The sequence below is a fragment of the Piliocolobus tephrosceles genome, chromosome 21 (genome assembly GCF_002776525.5).
Source record: "Piliocolobus tephrosceles isolate RC106 chromosome 21, ASM277652v3, whole genome shotgun sequence".
In the NCBI taxonomy this organism is placed as follows: Eukaryota; Metazoa; Chordata; class Mammalia; order Primates; family Cercopithecidae; genus Piliocolobus; species Piliocolobus tephrosceles.
The window spans coordinates 40598286-40613817 of NC_045454.1; the positions used below are offsets into that span (position 1 = coordinate 40598286).

The 15532-nt window shown below is 49.0% G+C and overlaps 1 protein-coding gene across 2 annotated transcripts in view; it reads left to right on the forward strand.

Annotated features, from left to right (window-relative positions):
- Positions 1–8033: 8033 nt before the first annotated feature.
- The window catches only part of ZNF564 (zinc finger protein 564), a 26147-nt gene continuing 18648 nt past the window's right edge, over positions 8034–15532 (forward strand). The window contains exon 1 of one of the 2 annotated variants that reach the window (XM_023188734.3): positions 8034–8228. In XM_023188734.3, coding sequence (XP_023044502.2) covers positions 8226–8228 — 3 coding nt within the window. In that variant the 5' untranslated portion in view covers positions 8034–8225. Of the gene's footprint in view, positions 8229–11928; positions 12270–15532 lie in introns of those variants that run through there. The other variant, XM_023188735.3, reaches the window with a different exon arrangement.

Sequence of the window (15532 nt, forward strand, 5' to 3'; positions counted from 1 at the left end):
TTTTTTGAGATGGAGTTTTGTTCTTGTTGCCCAGGCTGGAGTGCAGTGGTGTGATCTCAGCTCACTGCAACCTCTGCTCCCGGGTTCAAGCAATTCTCCTGCCTCAGCCTCCCGAGAAGCTGGGATTACGGGCATGCGCCACCACGCCTGTCTAATTTTGCGATTTTAGTAGAGATGGGGTTTCTCCATGTGGTCAGGCTGGTTTCGAACGCCCGACTTCAGGTGATCTACCCGCCTTGGCCTCCCAAAGTGCTGTGATTATAGGCGTGAGCCACAGCTCCCAGCCTTTTTTTGTTTGTCTGTTTTTTGAGATGGAGTCTCACTCTGTCGCCCCAGGCTGGAGTGCAGTGGTATGATCCTGGCTCACTGCAACCTTTGCCTCTTGGGTTCAAGCAATTCTTCTGCCTCAGCCTTCCAAGTAGCTGGGATTACAGGTGCCCACCACCATGCCCAGCTAATTTTTATATTTTTAGTACAGACAGTGTTTCACCATGTTGACCAGGCTGATCTTAAACTCTTGACCTCAAATGATCCACCCACCTTGGCCTCCCAAAGTGTTGGGATTACAGGTGTGAGCCACCACGCCTAGCCCCAGTTCATTTTACTTTTTTTTTTCTTTTGAGATGGAGTCTCACTCTGTTGTCCAGGCTGGAGTACAGTGGCACGATTTCAGCTCACTGCAACCCCTGCCTCCCAGGTCAAAACGCTCTTCCTGCCTCAGGCCCCCCTAGTAGCTGGGATTACAGGCACATGCCACCACGCCCAACGAATTTTTATATTTTTAGTAGAGATGGGGTTTTACCGTGTTGGCCAGGCTGGTCTTGAACTCCTGACCTCAGGTAAATCCACCTACCTTGGCCTCTGCTGGGATTATAGGCATGAGCCACTACACCTGGCTCCCAGTTCATTTTAAAACCATGAAACCACCCACGCTGGAGAGCAGCCTTCTTTAATGTGAGCAATATGGGAACATCTTCAATTACATGTGCAACCATTGTCAAGATTCTTCGTAGGAAGAATTAAAGGAATGGGGAAGAAGGACTTGGGTCCCAGCAGGCCTTTTGTGGCATCCAGTCAGAAGTTAGGAAACACCCTCTAGGGCAGGGCTGCCCTCAGCTCATACACATGACTGGATAGAAGTGAGAAGACTCCCAGAATCTGCCTTTAAGTTTCCATCAGTGTCCTCGGGTCAGACTGTGGGAGTGTTGTGCTTCTAACCTTACAGTTCTCCCCAAGTGGGATATGCCTATGGACATCCTAATTCACAGACATTGTCAGCATCGCATTATTCCAGGGCTGTTTTGAGGTCATCTCCAGCTCCATTTCCCATCTCAAACCTACACTTTGGATACTTACTGGGAAACATGTTTAAAACTTCACATCTGAATTTCTCTGTGGCAACCCCAGGTGGCTCTGAGGTGAGAGGGCTGAAGAAGCAGAACCGGTGTCATGGGACACATGCCCCTTGACCACACAGCATCCACTCTCCTGCAATTACCAGCCCTGTACCAACCGCCACAGTCAGAATAATCTCAAAACTGCTAGTGGAGTCACAGAGACACACTCTGCCATGTCTTAGCTGTAGGACACTCAAAATGCTTACCTCCCCTAACTTGGTTTCCCCATTTTCTGGCACATTCTACCCTGAGATACTCCGCGGCATATGCATGGACGGTGCTCCGGCCTTCTCACGTCAGTGCATGTCACATGCATCCTGCTCCAGGACTGGTTTCCTAGCCTCCCACTAAGAGTAGCACCTGGCTGTTTTTGGAAAAGGACGCACGCTGCAGAGCTCCAGCTCTGTTGTATATGGGAGGTGCTGGCGTCAGGGTTCACAAGCCATGGAACTACCTTGCTTCACATCATATGGCAAGGTGAACTCAACTCCCAATAAACTGCTTGCTGGAGCCACCAAATTCTCCCTTTTCTGAATTGCACAGGCATGATAGGTGTCGGGTCTGTCCTTTATTGGGGTCAGTCCACCCTTTTCTTAGAGAGCAAGTCAGTGTGTTCTAGAAGGGAGGTGGCAGCATTGAGGGAAACCAGGTCACCATTTACCCTCGTAACAACTTACAGTCCCCCTGGGTCCCAGAAGTGATCTTTCTGTCGCTTGGAGACCTGTAGTCGGAACTCTTTAGGCCTCTGGCCTCCACCCTCCTCCAACAGCAGGGATGGGTCAGGTGGCAGCATCCAACACCACGGTGAAGATACTAGGGTCCAGAGGCTGACTGGAACAAGGTTTGCTGGCAGCTGAGGCCTCAGTGGAAGTGATGGCTACTGTGGAGATGCAGTGGAGGACCCAGTGGCTGAACCAGGAGATATACACCTTTGCTTCTCTCACCAGGAACATCTATGGTAGTTTGAGGGGTTGGAACATTATTACTCAACCCATTTCAGGTCCTTATTTTCGCATTCTTGGGCTGCCATGTTGTGCTTCTGTAGAGATGATTATTGTACTGTGGGAGGTCGGGAAGTTTGAGATTCCTTCACTGTCAGAATGGGCTCAAGGAACCATCTTTTGTGATAGGTGTTGGGGAGCTAAGGGGTATCTCTGCTACATGGAATGGGAGTGAGAACATTCACTTTCTGAACAACAAGTATATGTGGGTCTGTGATGACGTTTGTGTAAAATCCATTTGTGTATGTGTCTGTGTGAGTCCTAATATTCAGTAAATATTTTCCTCTGTGTAACACTCTCTAATAGGTGTAGTTAACAAAGCTGTGCTAATATCTCTGTCCCCTTGATCCTGGCATTCTGGAAGACAAGAAAGCAAGCAATATATATGGCACTGTGGTGGTTATTCCTGAGGAGCCAGAGAAACCTGGGGAAGAGATCAGAACACCTGGGGTCCTTCTGTCTGGGAGCATCTTTTAGTATCTGGGCTGTTACATCTGTGGGTTTGTGAGTTTGTGTTTGTCCACCTGTATGTACAGTGACAAAGTGTGTGGTTTTTGTGTATTTGTCTAGAGGGCTGTGTGTATATGTATATTTTCAAGTATGGAATGCTTTTTTTTTTTTTTTTTTCTTTTTTGAGATGGAGTCTGTTGCCAGGCTGGAGTGCAGTGGCGTGATCTTGGCTCACTGCAACCTCCACTTCTCGGGTTCAAGCGATTCTCCTGCCTCAGCCTCCCGAGTAGCTGGGACTATAAGTGTGTGCCACCACACCCAGCTAAATTTTTTTGTATTTTTAGTAGAGATGGGGTTTCACCATATTGGCCAGGATGGTCTCAATCTCCTGAACTTGTGATCCACCCGCCTCAGTCTCCCAAAGTGCTGGGATTACAGGCGTGAGCCACTGCACCTGGCTGGGTTTTTTTTGGAGGGGGGGTTGTTTGTTGGTTAGTTTTTTGAGACGGAGTCTCACTCTGTCACCAAGCTGGACTGCAGTGGCATGATCTCAGCTCACTGCAATCTCTGCCTCCCAGGTTCAAGCAATTCTCCCGTTTCAGCCTCCTGAGTAGCTGGGATTACAGGCGTGTGCCACCACACTCAGCTAGTTTTTTAATATTTAGTAGAGATGAGGTTTCACCATGTTGGCCAGGATGGTCTCAATCTCCTGACCTTGTGATCCGCCCACCTCAGACTCCCAAAATGCTGGGATTACAGGCTTGAGCCACTGGGCCCGGCTGGAATGCTTGTATTTTCTTGCCTGATTTCCCTGGGAGCACCCCCCCTTAACATTGAATGGAGCTGGTGAGAGCAAACATCCTTGTTTCTGATATTAGATATTAAAAATATGGTTTTTCACCATCAAAGATTTTGTTGAGTTTTCCATATATGCTTTGTAGCAAGTTGAGTAAATTCTATTCCTAGTTTATTGAGGGTTTTTAATCATAAATGGGTATTATGTCAGATGCTTTTTTGCATTGATCGAGACTGTCATTTTTCCATCATTTCCTAATGTGGTGTATTCCACTGATCAGTTTCCATATGGTGAACCATCCTTACATTCCAGGGGATAAATCTCACTTGGTTATATTGCATAATGCTTTGAATATATTGCTTTATATGCTTTTCTGACATTTATTTCAAGATTTTTGCATCAGTACTCACAAGGAACAGGAATGCCATCTTCCTTGATCTCACGCCATGTCACACTTGCTTGAGAGCCCTGCATTGTTCTCCCTGAGACCTCATTTTTGTAATAAGCCTTTTCATATTCTCGGTGTGTATGTGCACCACATAGCCATCAGTGTCAACATCCAAAGCACACCTTTTCAGGCAGCCATAACAGCTGGCACTGTCAGCAGGATGTCTAGATGTTGGTCACCACGCAATGTTTCAGCCTTCCCTTTCTCTCAGGTGCTAACCTGCTCTGCTACCCGGTGGCCAGCATGCTCCTTTGAGCTGCTGCTAGTTGCTGCTCTGTGTTCCATTGTTGAGGCCGAACAAACTTCTGTTCCAGATTTAGCCAACCAAAGATGGCAGTTTCTATATCTTTTTTTTTTTCTTTTTTTTTGAGATGGAGTCTCGCTCTGTTGCCCAGGCTGGAGTGCAGTGGCCAGATCTCAGCTCACAGCAAGCTCCGCCTCCCGGGTTTACGCCATTCTGCCTCAACCTCCCGAGTAGCTGGGACTACGGGCACCTGCTGCCTTGCCCAGCTAGTTTTTTGTATTTTTTAGTAGAGACGGGGTTTCACCGTGTTAGCCAGGATGGTCTCGATCTCCTGACCTCGTGATCCGCCCGCCTCGGCCTCCCAAACTGTCCCTTTGCCACTAGTACTGCTGCTGCCTGTCCTCTTAACCACTGTGGGGGGTCCAAAACTAGCTGTAACCAAGAATCTATATATGGGAACTGATTTGGGTACCCTGACTTACAGGTTACCCTGTGCCATACCTTTGAGATAAGGGACCTGTCCAGGCTTCCTTCTGATGGCCAACCCAGCTCTAATGCTGGCCAGTCTATCTCACACAAAGTTCTAAGTTTTCCTGGTGTCATGGTGACTCTATAGTCTCCCTTAAATCCCTTTTTGAAATTTTTCAACATAGTTCCTAGTGGGATGGGTTTACTTTGTGACCCATGTTTCCTCGAGACAAAACACCATGCTCACACCACACGCACACCATAAAACAAAGAACGGGTAAAAAGGGCACACACACACTTTTACAGTTTATGCCAAACCAGAATCAAAACCAAAATCAGAGTATCCAGAAATCTAAGCCAGGTCAAAACCAAAACCAAAGTATCAAACAATCCAAGTCAAGTCAAAAACAAAAACCAAAGTGCCGTACAGGCGCACAGTGGGTGATCAGGCCATGCTTTCACTCAAATGGAGTAGGCAAGTTCCCAAGACCAATCCTGTCAAGCAATTCAAACCAAGTCAAAACGAAAACCAAAGTGTGGATAAAGGCACGCTGTGGGTGATCAGGCCACGCTTCCGCTCAAATGGAGTGGGCAAGTTCCCAAGACCGGTCCTGTCAATTCAAACCAAGTCAAAACCAAAACCAAAACTGAAGTGCCCATAAAGGCACACCATGGATGATCAGGCCACGTTTCGACTCAAACAGAGTGGGCAAGTTTCAAAGACTAGTGTTACCAAGTTTTAGATGTCCAGACTCCAAGTGCCCATTCCTTCCCGGTGTTCAGCCACGGGGGCCTGTCACACACTGCTCTGGTGAGGCGTCCCACCGGGGCAAATGCCTGCCCGGGAGGGCTCTCAGGATCCGCATCACTCGGGCTGGTCAGAGTCCCCCCTAGGGATGTTCCACAGGGCAGGCTTAAGCCGCCTAAGGAGCTGCCTTGACCATCCACCAATCACCTGGCTTCCTGGTCAGGGAACCAAGAAATGTAGCCGGATGAGCTACAGACAAAACCCCTCAGACACCGAGTTAAAGAAGGAAGGGGTTTATTTGGCGGAGGGCATCGGCGAGACTCCTGTCTCAAGAGCCGAGCTTTCCGAGTGAGCAATTCCTGTCCATTTTAAGGGCTCACAACTCTAAGGGAGTGTGTGTGAGAGGGTCGTGATTGAGCAAGCGGCGGGTACAGGACTGGGGGCTGCATGCACCGGTAATTAGGTCGGAACAAAACAGGATAGGGATTTTCACAGTGCATTTCTATACAATGTCTGTAATCTATAGATAACTGATTAGGTCAGGGTGGCCCAGGGTGTGGCGCCGGGCTGTCTGCCTGTGGATTTCATTTCTGCCTTTAGTTTTTACTTCTTCTTTCTTTGGAGGCAGAAATTGGGCGTAAGACGATATGAGGGGTGGTCTCCTCCCTTAGTTTCACCATTTGCCAGGTTGGTCTCGAACTCCTGACCTCAGGTGATTCGCCCACCTCGGCCCCTCAAAGTGCTGGCGTGAGCCATCGCGCCTGGCCGGGAATGTGGATTCTGAGAAGCTGCAGAGCTGTGAAAAGCAGGAGTCGCATCTGCAGATGTAGTTGGGTGGGGGTGGAGGGTTCTGTCTTTTCTGAGGTTGTACCTTTGGCTCCTGGTGCCATTTTCTGGGCAGTGTTTTGGTTTTAGCATTCATGGGGTCGCTGGGGTCAGGCTGTAATTTGTATACATGAAGAAAAGCTGTGAAGGTCAGGTTCAGTGAAAGACTCGTTTGCCTTGTCCCCCGGAGAAAAGGTTTGGGAACGTGACAGTTTATTTAGGTCACAACTTTACAATGACTGCAGGTGAGAGTTTCCTGCTGGTACAAATGAAGGGTTTTGAAGGAAGGACTGTTTCCACATTGCGAGGAGGGGACTGGAGGGCACCTTAAGCTCCTGAAGTTGAATTCTTAAGTGTCTCTGTCTCATCACCAGGTTCTGATCCACACTGGAGTTCCATTTCAGCAGTTAGAGTCGGCTCCCAAGCTTGGGAATTTTTTTTTTTTTTAGTCTTGCTCTTTCCCCCAGGCTGGAGTGCAATGGCGCTATCTCGGGTCACTGCAACCTCCCACTTCCGGGTTCAAGCGATTCTCCTACCTCAGCTTCCCGAGATGCTGGGATTACAGGCGCCTGCTACTACGCCTGGCTAATTTTTGTATTTTTAGTAGAGATGGGGTTTCACCATGTTAGTTAGGCTGGTCTTGAACTCCTGACCTTAAGCACTCTTCTCGCCTCAGCCTCCCAAAGTGCGGGGATTACAGGCGTGAGCCACTGCATCCGGCGCTTGGGAATATTTTTAACCTTATGATTGTGGGTTTTCCTTGTGAACTGCGGGTGAAGCAGGCTGCTTGTCTGAGGTAGTTCAAGTGTTTGCTTTACTTCTCTTGGTTTCTCTCTCTCTTTTTTTTTGAGATGGACTCTTGCTCTGTCGCCCAGGCTGGAGTGCAGTGGCGCCATCTCGGCTCACTGCAAGCTCCGCCTCTCGGGTTCACACCATTCTCCTGCTTCAGCCTCTCGAGTAGTTAGGACTACAGGCGCCCGCCACCACGCCCGGCTACTTTTTTTGTATTTTTAGTAGAGACGGGGTTTCACCGTGTTAGCCAGAATGGTCTCGATTTCCTGACCTCGTGATCCGCCCGCCTCGGCCTCCCAAAGTGCTGGGATTACAGGTGTGAGCCACTGCGCCCGGCCTTCTCTTGGTTTCTTTACAGATGATCGCTGTCATAAAAACTCCAGTTTTTCCTATGCATTTAATAATTTTATTTCTTTGTCGGTTTTAATTTTCTTGCCTGAAAGAAGCAAGCCCTCCCTCCCTCCTGGTACACTGTGGTCCGGCCTGGCCTGGGCGGGCCTCCTACTCTGAGGCCAGCAGATGGCTCCACTGGACGCCGAGTCTGTCATTCCCTGTGCACACTTGTGGCTCTGTGTCCGGGAGGAAAAAGCAGGAAGGGTACCCTGAGTGCAGAAACATGCCAGCATCAGTTCTGCAGAGTCTGAAACACTTTCTGCTTAAACGCAAATATTCTCCCCGGCACAGAAGGTTAGAGTGAGGAAGCCCCGCCTACGAAGGGCAGTGGCCAAGACCCTGTCAATCTGTCTTTGCTCAGCCACATATCGCATTGCTTCTCCTGTCACTCAGTGCCAAGGGGGCGGGACTTGGAGCATCACCCAACCAGGGGCTCTGGGGCGGGGACCTGCAAACCATCCAATCAGGAACTCTGAAAGGGGGGACGGGGGGCAACGTTCAACAACTCCGCGGGGTCTTCCTGTTTCGCGTCCGCTGCGTTTGGGTTCCGGTCTCCGCTTCTCCAGTGGCCCGGGTGGCTCCACCGCACCGTCTGACGTGCTGGGATCTGCAAGGCCGGAGAGAGCCATAGGCAGGATACCGGGACACCCTGGAAGCCAGGAAATGGTGCGTGTGCGGGGCCGGGCGTCTGGAGACTGGGGGAGGGGCTTGTGGGAACCGGCCGGAACCGGCTGTGGAAGGTCCCTGGCCTCCCTGCAGTGACTCCAGGGTCTGGGACTCGAGTTCCCGGGCGCAGCTCGGCCCTCTGTCCCCTCGGCCACAAGGTGGGGCTGGGCCGTAGCTGGTACTCCGGGCGTCCTGTCCCGTCCCTGCGCAGCGACTGAGGCCCCGGCCCGGGAGCCCTTTCTGGGCAGCCCTGCGCCCGCAGCCCCGCCTCTCCCCCGATTGTGCTGGGACACGGGAGGGTCACAAGGAGGAATCCCGTCTCGGGTGTGGGGTTCGTGCATGGGAGGATCTGTGGGCTGTGGGCTTCCAAGTCCATCCCCTTTTTTCCGGGCGACTGTCTCCCTCCGAGTCTTCCAAACGTACTGGAAAAAGAGTCTCAAACCTACGACTCCCGTTTTTTTAAGCCTAGCTTTTTCTAGGGCTGGGAGTAATTGCCTAAATTTCAGGTTCCTTCTCCGCATTCCCAAAGGTGACCCCTCCCCAAATCACAACATTATCAACTGGTTTTGTTCTACATTTCGGACACTGTATTTTAGTTGTTCATAGTTTCTTTTGCCATCCTATTTTGAAAGGATTTGTTTTCTGTTTGTGGATTATTTATTTATTTTGAGACAAGAGTTTCTCTCTGTCGCCCAAACTGGGGTGCAGTGGGAAGATCTCAGCTCACTGCAACCTCCGCCTCCCGGGTTCAAGCAATTCTCCTGCCTCAGCCTCCCGAGTAGCTGGGATTACAGGCATGCGCCACCAAGACCGGCTACTTTTTGTATTTTTAGTAGAGACTGGGTTTCACCATGTTGGCCAGGTTGCTCTCAAACTCCAGACCTCAGGTGATCCGCTCGCCTCGGCCTCCCAAAGTGCTGGGATTACAGGCGTGAGCCACTGCGCTCGGCCTCCTGTTTGTGTACTTGTAACCTGAGAGGAAAGCAGAGAATAAGAACCTGACACTCTGCAGTAGAACATTTTTGTGCTGTCCCTCCTTTTATCTTTCCTAAGCCCCCATGCCTAATCAGAATGTCTTTGGGTGGAGTTTCGCCTTTGGACAACTTTACACGGTGATGTGGCCCGTTATCTTTTCCTGGTCCTGATTTTCAGAACTGCCTGGACCTGACCCAGGATACCCACAGCTGCCACTTCTCTTGGAGGATCTAGTGATTATCAACGCCTGGGTCACTCCTCCCAGGGGACAGCTTCAGGTGTAGGGGTGGGGCCTCTCACGGGAGCAGCTGTATGCCCTGAGGTGGGAGGAGTCTCCCGGTATCCCCTTCCTCTGAAAAGTTTACCCTTTGGGACACCCAGCTTTTCTTCCTCAACCCCAGTTTCCATTCCTTAGGGACACATTGATGGTTAGCCAATCTTAGGCTGTTACTGAGAGGAAAAGACACAAATGATTCCTGACCTCTGGATTGTTTAAGTCATGAAGGGAGAAAAACTATCTCAAAGGAGAAGGAAAACCCACTCCATTGAAATGGTACAAGAACCTGAAAGTTAAAATGCACTTGGGGCAGACTGAGCGGGGCACAATTCACTGTCTTCGGGGAGGTTGGTCACTGAGCACTCAGTGAGCCAGGATGGGGCTGGGGAGATGTCCTAGGTGATAGGGTGACCTCACCTGACACTGGAATCAGGTAAATGTCTGTATTCCAGGTCAGCACTGCCTCTCCCTGGGTTTGTAAACCCTTAAAAAGATGTGTTCGCTTATTTGATCCTGTTTTTCATTAAATGTAAAATGTATTTCATCAGTAGTGCTTGAAAGACAAGACAAAATGTTTACAAAGAGGCAGAAAGTAGATTTGAGGAAAAACAATTATCTAGTCTTACATTCAAGTTGTTAAAAATTCTTATTTATGTGTAGTCCCAGCTACTGGGGAGGCTGAGGCAGGACAATGGTGTGAACCCGGGAGGCGCAGCTTGCAGTGAGCCGAGATCGTGCCCCTGCACTCCAGCCTGGGCGACAGAGCGAGACTCCGTCTCAAAAAAAAAAAGTAATTTGGAGAGTCTGTCTGGCTTTCTTTTTTTTTGTTTTGTTTTTTTTTTGAAACAGAGTCTTGCTCTGTCGCCCAGGCTGGAGTGCAGTGGTGTGATCTTGGCTCACTGCAAACTCCACCTCCCAGATTCACGCCATTCTCCTGCCTCCGCCTCACGAGTAGCCGGGACTACAGGCGTCACCCACTACACCCAACTAATTTTTTTTGTATTTTTAGTGGAGATGGGGTTTCACCGTGTTAGCCAGGATGGTCTCGGTCTCCTGACCTCATGATCCACCTGCCTTGGCCTCCCAAAGTTCTGGGATTACAGGCGTGAGCCAGTGTGGCCAGCCGCCTGTCTGGCTTTCTTATGGGTAAAATAAAGGACATCTAAATTAGTAATAGGAAGGGATTTTTTTCCCCCCCAGTATCCTGCTTCTCTGGAACACCAAGGGCCGCCATGTCGGAGAGTGTTTTAATCATAGCTATTCTGTAGGATTATAGAGCTTGGGTAAAATGCAACATTGTCAGCAGTTTGGTTTTGTATCCACAGAGTTGGTTTAGTCAGAGTGTAATTTCTGCAAATATCTGTGAGCGTCAGACTTAGAGAAAGACACCTTCGGTTTCTTTCTGCTGGAGAAAAGGTTTATGAATTAAGAGTGTATTTGCTTCTGTGGTGTAATAAATATGTTTGGTGTTTGTCTGCAGTTCCTGGGACAGGGATCTTAAAAACCCTTGGAATTTCCTAAGCTAATGAGGTGACTGTGGAACCCCTGGATACTTTCAGAGTGGAGACTGGTGACCAGAAAGACCAAACCCATGACTAGAGGGCTGTCACTTTAAGCCCCAGTCCCTACCTCAGGAAAGAGTGGAGACTGGAGATTGAGTTATGTAACAATTTTTGAGCAAAGACATTCGGAGAGTACTTCCAGGTTGATGAGGACATTGATGTGCTCGAAGGGTGGTGCACTCTAAGATGAGGAGCGTAGCCTCTCCACTCCCCTTTCCCTGCCATTTTTCAGCTCTTATTTGCCTGTTCCTGAGTTATACTTAAGTAATATGTTTTGTTGAGTTCTTTGAATAGTTTTAGCAAATTGTTGAACCCGAGGAGGAGATTATGGGAGCTCATGATTTGTACACAGTTGTTCAGAAGTGTGGGTGGCCCTGTGGCTTGTGACTGGCATGCGAACGGGCATATTGGGAGACTGAACCCTGAACTTGTAGGGTCCGTCCTAATTCTGAGTGGTGTCAGAACTGAACTCTTAGACACCTAGCTAGTGTTAGAACTGGTCGGTGTTTACACTTTTGGTGTCACAGAAAAGACACCAGAGGTCAGAACTTTAAACTGACTCCAGGTAAAACATCTGGTCACTGGTGAGAATTGAGACCATGAATCACATCATGAGGAGAGGAGAGTAGGGTGTGTGGAGCTCCCAGAATGTTTCCCTTACTCATTTCTTTCTTTCTTTTTTTTTTTTTGAGATGGAATTTCGCTCTCGTTGCCCAGACTGGAGTGCAGTGGTGCGATCTTGGCTCACCGCAACCTCTGCCTACTGGATTCAAGTGATTCTCCTACCTCAACCTCTTGAGTAGCTGGGATTACAGACATGCACCACCACGTCTGGCTAATTTTTTGTGTTTTTAGTAGAGACGGGGGGTTTCTCCATGTTGGCCAGGCTGGCCTCGAACTCGGTGATTCGCACGCCTTGGCCTCCCAAATTGCTGGGATTACATGCGTGAGCCACCGCACCCGGCTCCCTCACTCATTTCTTAGGAGTGGGCCACATCTTCACATGAATGGTCCTCAGGCTTGTTGAACCTTCTGAATGTGGGTTTCCTTGTGAACTGTGGGTGAAACAGGCTGCTAGGTAGTAAATCCCAGAGAGAAAGGATAGTTCTCCTTGTAGGCCAACAGGAAGAGGATGCTGTTTAGGACCTGACATACACACCTAACCAGGGAACAAGACAGAGGAATCTGGACAGATGCCTTTATTGGAGACTCTGGGAGTTATTGTTGGTGAGTTTAGAGCAAGCAGATGGGAATTCCGTGGAGTCACATGGTGACTGAGAGGTGGTCCCTGCAGCCTCTCTGTGCATTCCTTGTGTGGGGTCAATTGGATGATTTCTAGCAATTTGCATCTAGCCATCTCATGGGGAGGTGGTCACAGGGAGGTAGCTGTGTAAGGCAGGTAACTGGATTGACCACATGGAGGAAATGGGAGGAGGCGTAGAACTGGAAACTGTATTAAGGGTGACTAAGCTCTGCTTCTGGTATGAGAAAGTTAAAGCCATATTCACAGTGGCTTCTGAGGTAACATACAATTTTAAGAATTCACTGCAATAGACAGCTCTGCACTGAATTCACAACATTGTGTGGAGATGATGGACAGACAATGGATTACCCCTGCACCTGGGGTTTAACTGTCCATCATTTCTATCCCCGACTGACCATACCTGCTCTGTTATAGGTTCACATACCTTACCTAGATGCCCTGGTTTCAGAATTGCCCATATTTCTTTGGTCTATCTCTCTGCTCCTGCCATAATGTCCTAATTATTTCATAACCCTGATGTATGGTTGAGAAAGTGCTATACCGTCTTAGGCACCTGGGCCTGCTGTAATACATTGCCATAGGCTGGGTGGCGTGAACAACACACGTTAAGTTTTCGCATTCTGGAGGCTGGGAGTCCAAGTCCAAGGTGCTGGCAGATGTAGTATCTGGTAAGGGCCTGCTTTGAGGTTTTCAGATCATCATCTCTCATTGTATCCTCACAAGGCAGAGGAGAGAGGAAGCAAGCTGTCTCCCATCTAAGGGTGCTAATCCCGTTTATGAGGGCACCACCCTCATGATCTCGAATCCCGATGACCTCCCAAAGATGCCACTTCCTAATACAACAACATTAGGAGTTAGAATTTCAGTATATGAATTTTGGGAGGGACACACAGATTCAGGCTATAACATTTCTTGTGTACTGTACAAAGTCTTTGCTGTTTTTAGATATTTGAGTTCTATTTCAGTTTTTTAAATGTTTTTATTGTTTTGAGACAGAGTCTTGCTTTGTTGTCCAGTCGGGAGTGCAGTGGTGCGATCTTGGCTCACCACAACCTCTACCTCCTGGGTTCAAGTGATTGTCTTGCCTCAGCCTCCCGAGTAGCTGGGACTACAGGTATGCCACCATGCCTGGCTGATTTTTTATATTTTTAGTAGAGACGGGGTTTCATTGTGTTGGCCAGGCTGATCTCGAACTCCTGACCTCGTGATCCACCTGCCTTGGCCTCCCAAAGTGCTGGGATTACAGGCGTGAGCCACTGCACCCAGCTATTTCAGTTTTTTAGAAGTGGTCTTCTTTTCTCCTCTCCTCTCCCCTCCCCTCCCTTCCCCTCCCCTCCCGTCCCCTCCCCTCCCTTCTTGCCTCCCTCCCTTCCTTCCCCTCCCCTCCCTTTTCTTCTTGCCTCCCTCCCTTCCTTCCTTCCTTCTTTTCTTTTCTTTTTTCTTTTTTTCTAAGATGAAGTTTCACTCAGCCACCCAGGCTGGAGTGCAGTGGTGTGATCTCAGCTCACTGCAACCTCCGCCTCCTGGGTTCAAGTGATTCTCCTGCCTCAGCCTCCCGAGTAGCTGGGATTACAGGCGCACCCCACCATGCCTGACTAATTTTTTGTATTTTTAGTAGAGACGGGGTTTCACCATTTAGGCCAGGCTGGTCTTGAATTCCTGACCTTGGGTGATCCGCCCGCCTCAGCCTCCCAAAATGCTGGGATTACAGGCATGAACCACCACACCCGGCCCCTTCTTTTCTTTTTAGAGGCAGAGTTTCCCTCTTGTTGCCCAGGCTGGAGTACAATGGCATGATATTGACTCACTGCAACCTCTGTCTCCAGGGGTTCAAGTGATTCTCCTGCCTCAGCCTCCCAAGTAACTGGGATTACAGGATGTGCCACCATGCCCTGCTAATTTTGTATTTTTAGTAGTGACAGGGTTTCACTATGTTGGTCAGGCTGGTGTCGAACTCCTGACCTCAGGTGATTCACCCACCTTGGCCTCCCAAAGTGCTGGGATTACAGGCGGGAGCTGCTGCACCTGGCCCTTTTTTCTTTCTTTTCCTTCCTTTCTTTCCTTTTTTCTTTTGTTTATTTATTTCTTCCTTTCCCTTTCTTTCCCTCCTTTCTTCCTTGAGATGGTCTCTCTCTGTCACCAGGCGTGATCTGCACTTTCGTGATCATAGCTCACTGCAGCCTACAACTCTTGGGTTCAAGCGATCCTCCTGCCTCAGCCTCCTGAGTAGCTGGGACTACAGACATATGCCATCACGGCCAGCTAAATTTTAATTTTTAGTAGAGTTGAGGTCTCATTATGTTGCCTAGGCTGATCTTGAACTCCTGGCTTCAAGTGATCCTACTACTTTGGCCTCCCAGAATGCTGGGATTCCATGTGTGTGCCTGGCCTAGAAGTAGTTCCTAAAACTGTTTTTTTTTTTTTTTTTTTGAGACAGAGTCTCACTCTGTTAACCAGGCTGGAATGTAGTGCCTTGATCTTCGCTCACTGCAACCTCTGCCTACCTGGTTCAAGCGATTCTTGTGCCTCAGCCTCCCAAGTAGCTGGGACTACAGGCGCATGCCACCACGCCTGGCTAATTTTATATTTTTAGTAGAGACGGGATTTTACCGTGTTAGCCAGGCTGGTCTCAAACACCTGACCTCAGGTGATCTACCTGCCTTAGCCTCCCAAAGTGCTGGGATTACAGGCATGAACCACTGCGCCCAGCTATTTTTGTTTTTTTTGAGAGAGGGTCTCACCCCCGTCACCCAGGGTGGAGTGTAGTGGTGCAATTGTGGCTCACTGCAGCCTAGTCTTCCTGGGCTCACGTGATCCTCCTACCTCGAGCCTCTTTAGTAGCTGAAACTACAGGTGCACGTCACCGTGCCCAGCTAATTTTTGTGTTTCTTTTTTTTGTAGAGACAGGATTTTGCCACATTGCCGAGGCTGGGGCTATGCTGTCTTCCTTCTTTCCTTCCTTCCTTCCTTCCTTCCTTTCCTTCCTTCCTTTCTTTTTTTCTTTTCTTTTCTTTCTTTTTTTTTTTTTTGAGACAGAGTCTCTGTTGCCCAGGCTGGAGTGCAGTGGCATGATCTCTGCTCACTGCAGCCTCCACTCCTGAGTTCAAGCGATTCTCCTACCTCAGCCTCTTGAGTAGCTGGGACTACAGGCGCCCGCCGCCAGACCTGGCTGATTTGACTTTTTTAAAAAATTTATTTATTTATTTATTTATTTATTTATTTATTT